The 10,262-nt window shown below is 52.4% G+C and overlaps 1 protein-coding gene across 1 annotated transcript; it reads left to right on the top strand.

The window, feature by feature from the left end:
• Positions 1-1,072: 1,072 nt before the first annotated feature.
• Positions 1,073-9,432, top strand: TMEM109 (transmembrane protein 109). The gene is made up of 4 exons (XM_058305379.2): positions 1,073-1,372; positions 5,986-6,233; positions 7,166-7,268; positions 7,749-9,432. Exons 2-4 carry the CDS (start codon positions 5,994-5,996, stop codon positions 8,138-8,140), a joined length of 735 nt encoding a protein of 244 aa, XP_058161362.1. The 5' UTR covers positions 1,073-1,372; positions 5,986-5,993; the 3' UTR covers positions 8,141-9,432.
• Positions 9,433-10,262: the final 830 nt, after the last annotated feature.

The following is a 10,262-nucleotide window of genomic DNA, read 5'->3' as shown; positions in this document are numbered from 1 at the left end:
CTTCCTCCAGGTTGGCCCCTTTGTTAATTTTCCCTAAAGGGCACACAACCTGAAAATCAGGGGTGGGAAGAACTCTGAATTATCTGAGATTATTTCTACCACCCCAAGATAAAGACGAGTCGAAAAGAAATCAAGTTGTCACAGGAGGAAAATTACCTTTCTTACACAGGAAAGTCTGTGCAGGATCTGAGATTAATAGTCCTACAAATCAGAAATAATCTCAACAGCAAATGTAAAATCATCACTGTTACATAACTAAAGATGCTATCACAGCCTGTTCCAGAAGAGAGATTCCTGGCTGAGGCAGTAAGTGATAAGGACCTAAATGTAGATGGGTGAGTCTGAGAAAGAAACAACTGGACTAGGCGACAGATTGGAAGCCACACGTACGTGTAATCTGGCAAGAAGGCAGAATCAGAAGGCTGATTCAAGTAGGGAAAAAGCGAGTTTCGTTTTAGAACATTGAGTTTGAGGAACTGATTTTAACATCAGAGGATAGCTGTCTACAGCAGTAGGTGATGGCGGTAAAGGCATCTGGACAGCAACTTGGATGTTTTCAAAAGAAAATTCATTCTCTTCACTTCACTGAATCTTCACTGTGAAGTGGCACTTTGAGTACCTTATAGTAAGGTACTTCATAGTGAAATTGGAGAATCTGAGGCCTAAGGAAATCAAGCGATGCGCCCAGGCAATGAATTCCCTCACCCCACGTTTCCCTACACAATGTTGAAGGGGCCTGAATGTTGCTTGCCTTTCTACTTTAAAATTCTGAGCGAACAACAGCAGGGTTCAAGTGTGGACGTACTTTCTGATAGAGTGGATGTATTTTCTCTGTGTGTCTGTGCCTCTAATTGCCCCGCTCACACCTTTTTCCCTATGTGTCTTTAGAACGCGAAAAGTTTCTCTGAACATCAGGTGCCCGTGGGCGCCTCCTTGTTAGAACTACATTTCCCACGATGCCCCAGGAGACACTACGTATCCCGAGAACTACATTTCCCAAAACTCCGAGGGGCTGGGGAGGCAAATTGGCTTCGATCCCGATTTCAAAGATTCAGTTGACTTACTCTACAGCCCAGACATAGTCACTTCTTTCGCCTTTCCTGCCAGAGATTTCCGTTCCCAGCTCGAACTTCCGATCCCATTCTTCTCTTGCTGTGAACGCTTGGGGCGGGAAAAAAAAAAAAGTAATCAAGAAGGTAGGGCGCATGCGCTCAGGGCACGAGGCTTGGGAAGCGAAGGAGGCTGGCCTGGCTCTGGGGTCCTCCCGCCTTGCGCACGCGTAGGCTGTAAACCTACGCCCGGAGTTGAGGCGCGGATTTGGTGGCGCGTTTTAGCGAAGTCGCACGTGAAGGGCAGCGGTGGCCGGAGTCCGGTGAGTGCGAGCCGAGACCGCGGCCGGGGGGCATCACTTTGGGCGGGGAGGCAGCCAGCAATGCGAGTAAGACCAGGCCGGACCTTTTGAGGCCTGGTGAGGCCGAGTGGGGTGGGGTCCGACCTCGTGCGACCGGGGAAACAAACTCGGGACCCGGATCCTCGTTGCTGTGCAACCCGGGGCGTCGTTGCTATGCAACCCGGGGCGCGCGCGTTTCCGGGGAGAAGAGGATTCCGAGCGCTGCTCCCAGGTCCCGCGGTGGCGGGGCGGCTGCCATTAGACGAGGCGAGGCTAGCGCCCTGCTCCTCGCCGCCGACTGCCCGGCGGTCCGGCCTCCCGCGGCCTCGATCCGAGCCCCTCGGGGTCGGTACCCGGAGCCCCTGAGCTGCGCCGCTTCCCATGCCAAGGACGCCACCCCGCGAGGCTTGCCAGGGGACGCGCAGTTCGAAATAGCACATGCCACTGACACCCTGCCGCGGGAGGCTGCGCCCTGGGGAGGGCACGGCGCGGCTGGGAAGCTGCCTCTTTGCCTTTTGCCCTGCCCCCAAACAGTTGCTGGGCAGCAGCTGTCAGGGTGCGTAGCCCAAGTCGCGCCCGACCTGTCAGGGCGCTGGCTTAGTTCTCTGCAGTGGAAGCTTTTCCCCTTCAAGAAGTTTCCTTTCAGCGTAGCTGTGCTTTTTGGGTGGCCGCTGTAAATTTGGGTCATATTTGGGGGACCTGCCATGCCTTTAATATTAATTTAGTAAGCATTTGTTTGCCCTTCTGTGCCAGACGTGGGGGATTCCACGAGGTTAGATGTGAAGTCTGACGGGAGATGCTGAAAGTCTAAAGTGGGAGACAGGCATATATAAAACAGCTACAATGTGATGAGTGGTATATTGACAATTGGGGGTGGGTGTGGGAAAGTGGGCCACAACTCTTATTGGATGTTTATAAAGTTCTTGCAGAAACATCTTAACTCTTTGCAACAACCCTTTAACTGTGATGGAGGCCATTTTACATTTGAGGAGCCTGAAGCCCAAACAGGTTAAATAGCTGGCATAAAGGTGATGGCTTCCAGTGTGTGTCAGACCTCAGTCTGCAACAAACTAGAGTCCTTTGTACACTTTTTTTCCTGCACTGCTGATTATTTCTGGCATCAGTCTGGCCATGCACCGGTCCCTGGGGAGATTTCAAAACAAAAGGCTGACCCCTTCTCTGGGAGAGTCTGAGGCCTTGGGTGGGGCAGCCATCCTTTCACAGGCTCCACAGGCGGGTTCTGATGAGCCAACCGTAGAGAACTCCTGCTCTGGACGTAGAGGCAGCTATGAGCAGTGGATGGAAAATCAGGGCCGGCAGAGGGCAGTAAGGCAGCTGCCCCTCCTGCTCTGTAGTGATTCATAGCCTGAAAGGAAACTCACCCAAGGGAAGAGGGGGAAGGAACCTCGGCAGGGAGTGTGTGGACTGCCCCACCCTGCCCTCTTAGCAAACCACAGCTAAACATATAGTGTGTACTCACTACCATAGTAAGTCAAGTATTTCCCCCTGCCTAGCTGGGTTCTCTCGGCCCTGTCCAAGCCATAATGCTGCTGCCTGAGCAGAAGTGGCAGGTCCTACCCCCATCTTTTGCTGTCCTCTCATACCTGTTGGTACAAAAGCCTGACCTGAAGGCGCAGCATCTCCTGGTGTGTGGTCTCCTCTTGGGAGTCTGGATGTCCTCCCACTTTGACCTTGTTGATATTTGGCAGAACTTAAAGCTCCTTCTGGGCTGGGGCCATGTCTTATGAGGCTTGTCTTGTGCCTCGCCATCATAATACATGACTTTCAGGAAGGCTGCATGGGGTTATGGAACGAGCAAAAGGGCCAGATTTAGATCTTGTTCTGGAGTCAAGTCCCAGTTCTGCTGTGTGATCTTGGGCAAATCACTTGCCTTCTCCGAACCTCAGTTTTCTGAGTAAGGGGAAAGTAATAATCCTTTTTAAGAGTGTTGTTAAGAGTTAAATGAAATGGCATCTATCAAGCGCTTTGTGGAGGATAAAGCACCACACAAAAAAGATGATAATGCTTAGTTTTGTTGTGGTTGATCGCCTACTCTTTGTCTGAGGCCAGGCATTACAGAAGGTGAATAAGTTGAAGGCACGCTGCATCTTCTGAGAATTTGTGACTGCTTCAGCTCTTGACTGCCATGGCTTCTTTGGCTTTTACAAGTATTCAGGCCAAAACGGGGAGGTATCATGGTGGCAGGATAGATGTTTGTTGCCTGGAATTATCCTGGAAGAAATGAAAAGAATTTTGTTAGAGAAAACAATTTGAAGAAATAAACTAGCCAGTCAGCCGCTCAGGGTATCTCTAGAGGGGACATTGCAGGATTCTGTTCAGTGTGGATTTCAGATACACTTCAGGGGGCCAGCTGGCAGGGCGATGCCTACCTCACTGCAGAGGGTTTTTTTCAGGGTTTCTGGGCTAGGGGGCCAGCTGGCAGGGCAATGCCTACCTCACTGCAGAGGGTTTTTTTCAGGGTTTCTGGGCTCCCCTAAGCTGGGGCAGATGGCCGCTGGAAAGTTGAGGCTGGTACAGAACACAGCTGACTGCCCTGGGGCAGCAGCTCACAGTCACCCTGACCTTCTAGAGTAGAGGAGATGACATCTGATCCTGCCTGGTGGAGGTCCTTGGTATGGGATCCAACCAAGATAGCAACCCTGCTCTTTAAGTCCCTGACTGGTTCTGACCCAGATAGCTCAGGAACTGACCTGTGCTTTCCTCATCTCCGACCACTGGCAGGCAGGAGCGAGCCTTCTAGCTCTTGATTTGTGCCAAGAAGACTGGAAGGCTCCCCCAGCCGGAGGCCCTTCCACATGAATTGCGTGTTTTGCAGCCCTGTGTGATCCCACAGGCCTCAGGAATTGCTTAGAGTGGCTATTTCTGGGCCAGAGAGTGCCCCCGAATGTAGTATTTTTAGAACCCCCATTCTTGGACCCTCCTCCTTCCCACTAAGCAAGAGTAGGAAGGTGCTTCTCTTCCCTCTCCCTCCTAATAGCTCTGGATTTCTGGCCAGCTCCCTGGGTGCCATGGTAACTGCTGAAACTTCAAAAGCCTGGCTGCTCTTGCCTCAGGGGCATGGTTTATCCTGCAGTCTTCAGGCCTTAATCCTGGAAACTCCCTGGAGCTACAGGTTCATTTCTGAGCCGGGGAGAGAACCGGGGGTTTGCTGGTGCTGTTTGACATTTCTCAAGTCTGGCGGCAAATAGAAATAGGAAAATGCAAACATTTTTCCTGGCTGATCCTCTCCTGGGGGCTTAATGAGTTGGTGCTTGTTGGGTCTTAACTTGCCTGTAGCATCATGTTACAGACAGATCAGAGCAAAAGTGGTTAGGTGAATGTTTTCTCTAGTCATTCACCGAGACAACTGGTAGATGCCAAGTTTCTTTTAGTTCATGAATAATCTATTGTATAGCTTTCTAAATCACTCCTGAGACTTAAGATGGGGAGAATACAATGGAGTGGCTGTGTGCGAGGGTTTCCATGAGATGCACCTGGACTCAAATCCTGGTTTCCCCATCTACTACTTACTTATCTGACCTCGCTCTCCTCATCCATAAAAATAGGAGAGCATAGTATCTATCTGATAGGTTGTTGTGAGAATTAAATGAGATAAGTGGCACATAGCAAGACCTAGCTATTAATAAATGTTAGCCTTTTTTAAAATAATAACACTACCTTTCCTTAAAGGTTGTTCTCTACCCCTTTGTCTACATTGAGGGTGCGGGGTGGGCAGGGGGACCAAGAGTTACAGTCATTGTGTATCAGGGATTCTCAACGTTGCTGCTTTCCACATCTGTATATCTAGGCTACACCCTGACAGTGACATCAGAACCTCTTCTGGGCCTGGGCCACGGGCACCAGTGCTCTGAGCCACCACGGTGTGAAGCTCTGTATTACCTGGACTCCAGCAAGTTGGACGAAGAAGGCCTGGGTTCCAGTCCTGTCTGGCCACGTCTTTACCCCGTGACCTTGGGCAAATTGCTCAGCTTCTAGCTTCAGAGTGTTTCTTCTCCTTGGTTCAAGTGGGGATGATAAAGAAAGCCATGTGACAGTCCTTCTGAGCCACGGGCATGTGTATAGTTATTATTCTTGTTAGACCCCAGAATCAAGCACTTTTCTGTGCATCATTATATGGTGGTGATACTATTTTGTATACTATTTTTTTAGTTTTTTGGGGGGTTTTTGGTATCAACTTTATCTTAAGTAGAATATAAACTCCTTGGGGACAAATTCTTATAGTCTTAGAATTCTTCCATGCCCAGAGCACCTAATATGTAGAGATAGGCCTTCAGAGTTTTAGAACTGGCATAAACTTTCTCCTCCACCCCTAAGGCATTGAAAAATAATTGCTGGTTATTTAATACACACAGGTAAAGAATGTGAAAGAGGAACTCGTGAATCAGATGGTTGTGCCCAGCTTAAGATGGAACCCCAGTTCTTCCTTTCTCACCTAATAGCACTCTCTTTTGGCTTCAGCTTGGGTGCTTGCTAGGGAGGTACAGGAGGAGGAGGGTCTTGGGACAAACCACAGCTGGGAGAGTGGTTTTTATACCAGTCCCAGCTCTGCTCACCCTGTGTTTCTCTCCTGGTAGAATCAGCCATGGCAGGCTCAGGCAGCAGTTCGCCATGGGGCAAGCATCTGTTCAAAGCCATCCTCGTGGTTTTGGTGACTCTCGTCCTCATCCACTCGGCTTCGTCCCAGTCCCCTCGAGACTTTGCCCCACCTGGGCAGCAGAAGAGGGAACCCCCCACAGTCGATCTCCTGGCTCAGATAGGTCGATCTCTGCGAGAGACCCTGGATGCCTGGATCGGACCAGAGACCATGCACCTGGTTTCAGAGGTAAGGGAGGTAGTCACACTGTGATCACATGCACTAAGTCGAGATAAGGGAAGAGACGCGGTTAATGGCCACCCTGTCTGGGCTTCATGTCCTCTTTGGGTCACAATGCCTAATGCATAAAAGCCCACATTCCACCAAAAAAGCCAGACAGTTTCAGCCTTTTGCTCTCATTGATTCCTACCCTAGGACCTTTTTGCTCCACCCTCATCTTTCCCTGGCTCCTCCTGCCTCTTTTTTTTTTGCCAGAAAGGATGGGAAATGAGCCATGTTTATAAACTTCATGTCACTGGGTGACCATGAGCCTGTCTTTGGTCTAAATCTGACTTAAAGACTTAAATTGGCAAAATATCAAGACCTGCATTCATTCCTTCACCTGGAGAGGTGGGGTTGGCGCTGACCTAGGGGCTGTCTCTTCTACTCTATTCCAAGGATGGTGTTGCACACTTTGACAGGTTGTACTGAAGGGCTGAGACTCTCATTTGTAAAATCCATGATAGAGGACAGCTGATTGGCTCCTTTTTCATCACAGGTCCTAGTCCTGTACAGAGGTGATTCCCCATGCCTTCATGATTCCTGTGGGGGCGAGAAGGACTCCCATTTCATGTGGGGTCTGCTAAAGGGATTTCGTGACCCCCTGCTTCATTCCTACTTCCCGCATCTGTACACATACTACAACTACCAAAGTCTCCCAGCAAATTGGGCCCCAGATGCCCTGGTTTCCAGCTCAGGAAAGAGAAACGGCCTGCTCTGCATCCATGGGCATTGTCAAGTGGATGTGCAAGCCAGACCTAGGGCCCACAAACCTCCGACCTAGGCCCATCACCACTGGCTGCAAAGCACAGGCCTTCCCACTTCCTGGGCAGTGGTGATTGCACTTGAAGGAGAGGAGCCTTGTTAATTATGGACTCATCTCACCCATGCTCTCTCCACAGACCTTGTCTCAGGTGATGTGGGCCATCTCGTCAGCCATCTCAGTGGCTTGCTTTGCTCTGTCTGGAATCGCTGCACAACTTCTGAATGCCTTGGGACTCGATGGTAAGTGGCCAAGAACTGGTGAGGTCAGCGGAGCTCAGCCCATGACTTCCTGCTTATGGGGGTTTATCTTTGTCAGGGTCTGGACTTTTCCCAGGCTGCACGGCACTTCCCAGGTTTCCCCAGAGGAATGGCATGAGAACAGCGAATAACTACCGCCACGCAGCACGTGTCTACTTTGTGGCCGGCACTGGCTAAGCTAGAGGATCTCAGTTAGTTGTGAACCACAGCAAGACAACCCAGCAAGGCAGGTAGAATTATTCCCATTTAATAGATGAAATTGAGTAAAGGGATGTTATCTGCCCAAGGTCCCACAGCCAGCCAGAAACACAGCCAAGATTCAGACCCATGACTCGTGGACTCTGTGGGAAAGGATTATTCCTTTGCAAGGGGGTCTCTTCCTCCCTGCAGTTTTGGTTTTTGCCCCTCTCTGCCCTTACCACTTCTCCATGCTGGCTGACCCGTGACTCTCCCTTCTTCCAGGTGATCACCTCACCCAGGGCCTGAAGCTCAGCCCAAGCCAGGTCCAGACCTTCCTGCTGTGGGGAGCAGGGGCCCTGGTTGTCTACTGGCTGTTGTCACTGCTCCTCGGCTTGGTCTTGTCCTTGCTGGGGCGGATCCTGTGGGGCCTGAAGCTTGTCATCATCCTGGTGGGCTTTGTGGCCCTGGTGAGGTCGGTGCCCGACCCCTCCACCCGGGCCCTGCTACTCCTGGCCCTGCTGACCCTCTACGCTTTGCTGAGCCGGCTCACCGGCACCCGGGCCTCAGGGGCCCAGCTGGAGGCCAAGGTGCGGGGACTGGAGCGCCAGGTAGAGGAGCTGCGCTGGCGGCAGAAGCGGGCGGCCAAGGGGCCCCGGAGCGTGGAGGAGGAGTGAGAAGGATGCTTGGCTACGCCGCCTTCATCATACCAAAGAGCTGAGCTGCTTCTGGCTCACAGAGCCCTCCTTCTGGGCCCCTGCCTTTTTCTTGCCCTGTTTCTGAACCTTCAAAACCTTTGCCTCTGCACTTGACCCCTTTGGCTGAGAGAGAGGAAGGCTCTTCCCCTGATGCTCCCCAGGGGTTCTGTCTCCGGACGTTCTCTGTCTGGGCTTCGTTCTCACAGCCCTCTCTCTGCTCTCAGCCTGCCTTAGCCAGGGCAAGCTGGAGGGACCTCACCTCCAGCCTCTGCGTCTGCCCTCAGTGAACATTCTGCCATTGGTCTCCGGCGACACAACCAGCTCCCGCTGTGGCAGCCTTGCCTCCCCTCTTGATGCTCTTCTTTCCTGTCCTTCTGTAGCTCCCCTTTTGCCAAGGCCCCAGCTTGCTTCCTGTTTTTTTTCTTCCTGTCAACCCTGTACTCCAACCAAACCACGGTCCCTCAAGGCCTGCTCCTGTGCTTCATTGCCCAGCAGGGGGAGGGAGTGGCAGGACAAATGATGCCAGAGGAGAGGGGAGGGGGGGTGGGCGGAACAGGATCCCCTGTGGGGAAGTTCTAGTGTGGAGCTGGGGGTGAGGATGTTCTTTGAGTCTGCTACAAGTGCCTTAATCCGTGCCAGCAGGGGCCCCCCTGCCTGCCCACTCTTCTGCTGTGTGCAGGAAAGTGTACTGGGGCCTCTTTGTGTCAGGGAGAGACCAGTCCTTCTCAGAAGCTTGATTCACCTTTAACAAAAGCAAAAGAGGGCTGCTGCTTCATAGGACCCTGCAGTGACCAGCAGATCCCCTATGGGAATCTCAGAGACCCCGAAGGAGAAAGGGGGGCCGTCTCCCTGTCTGCACGGCTCCAGGCAGGTCCTCTACACCTCTCCTTCCTCTCACTACCACCGAGGAGCTGCTGATCAGTGCCCACCCCAGTGGACTAGAAGGAGCGCCAGCAGGCAGGCACCATAGTCCCTGTCCCCTCGCACACTGCCCGCCCGCCCAGGGCTGGGTGAGCCTACGCGCTGACCCCTTTACACCAGGACCCTGGCTCTTGGCGGTCAGGGTCCACTTCTTCCCTCAAGGCTCTGGAGTGGGTGTCCTCTGCCAAGCCTGGCACATGATATGAAGAATAAATGCCCAATTTTTACTTTTCAAGTTTGATGTAGAATCACAGCTGGAGCAATAGATATTTTTATCAGTGCTTGGTTGGTTTTAAATAAAGTGCACGCTATTTTATTATCTTGTTCCATATAAAATATATTTACTCAAAGTCTGGATTGCTTTGATTTCTCCCTGGACTGCTAAGCCCATTTCTGCAGTGCCTCCGGCCCTCTTGACTTCTCCCTGTAGGGGCAGTGTGAAGCTGGAAGAAGGGGAGGGAGGGACAGTACAGAAAAGCAAGGCTGGTACCAGTTACCCTGCCCTCCAGGAGCGTGGGAGTGAGGGAGGCACAAGCTTCCTGGAACTCACCAGCACTGTTGGAATAGGGGGTGCGGAAGGGGTGGGGGTGGGGAGGGAGCCCCAGTGTGCTGGAGTGTGACTCCTGCCTGCCATCCCTGCATCCCCACCACACTGAGGAGTTGGTGATTCAGTGCCCTCCAGGTCACACCAACGCTGCGCCCTGGTTCTCAGCCAGGCCGGTGGGTCTGATGGGTTGTTCTGTGGAGGGATGTGTTTTTTTTTTTTCCCTTTGTTCAGCTCCCAGGGGATACTAATGTGCTACCAGATTCCCTGCTCTGGGCATCTAACGCGCCTGACCTGCAAGTCCCGACCAGCAGGCCAGGACCTTGAGCCAGTTCTTACAGGCACAGAGACTGGCCCTCGCCCGGTGAGCCCCCACAGGCTTCTCTCTGGATGGGGCTGGGCATGGAACTCAGCCACCTGCCCCTGGAGCCCTTCCCCCACCAGGGTAGCCTAGGACTCTGTCAGGGCAGGCCCCGGGCGTTGTCACCTGGCCCTGTGGGGCCCTCCTCCGGCCCTTTTCCTCTTTCTGCCCTTTCAGCTCTGTACCCTTCTGTCCCTGCTCTCAGATTCAAGTGTGGGATGCCTTTACAGGTGAGCTGCTGGCCGAGTGGGGGTGAGGAGGAGGAATGGCTTTTC

This window comes from Dasypus novemcinctus, chromosome 10, assembly GCF_030445035.2.
Source record: "Dasypus novemcinctus isolate mDasNov1 chromosome 10, mDasNov1.1.hap2, whole genome shotgun sequence".
In the NCBI taxonomy this organism is placed as follows: domain Eukaryota; kingdom Metazoa; phylum Chordata; class Mammalia; order Cingulata; family Dasypodidae; genus Dasypus; species Dasypus novemcinctus.
The sequence above is the reverse complement of the archived record's forward strand: the minus strand, read 5'-3'. Positions and strand labels throughout refer to the sequence as shown.

What these genes read in the sequence shown, in the direction of transcription:
- TMEM109 (XM_058305379.2), top strand. Translation starts at nt 5,994, where the DNA reads ATGGCAGGCTCAGGCAGCAGTTCGCCATGGGGCAAGCATCTGTTCAAA. An exon ending in CCATGCACCTGGTTTCAGAG is followed by an intron (nt 6,234 to 7,165) that starts GTAAGGGAGGTA and finishes CTCTCTCCACAG; the next exon opens with ACCTTGTCTCAGGTGATGTG. An exon ending in GAATGCCTTGGGACTCGATG is followed by an intron (nt 7,269 to 7,748) that starts GTAAGTGGCCAA and finishes CCCTTCTTCCAG; the next exon opens with GTGATCACCTCACCCAGGGC.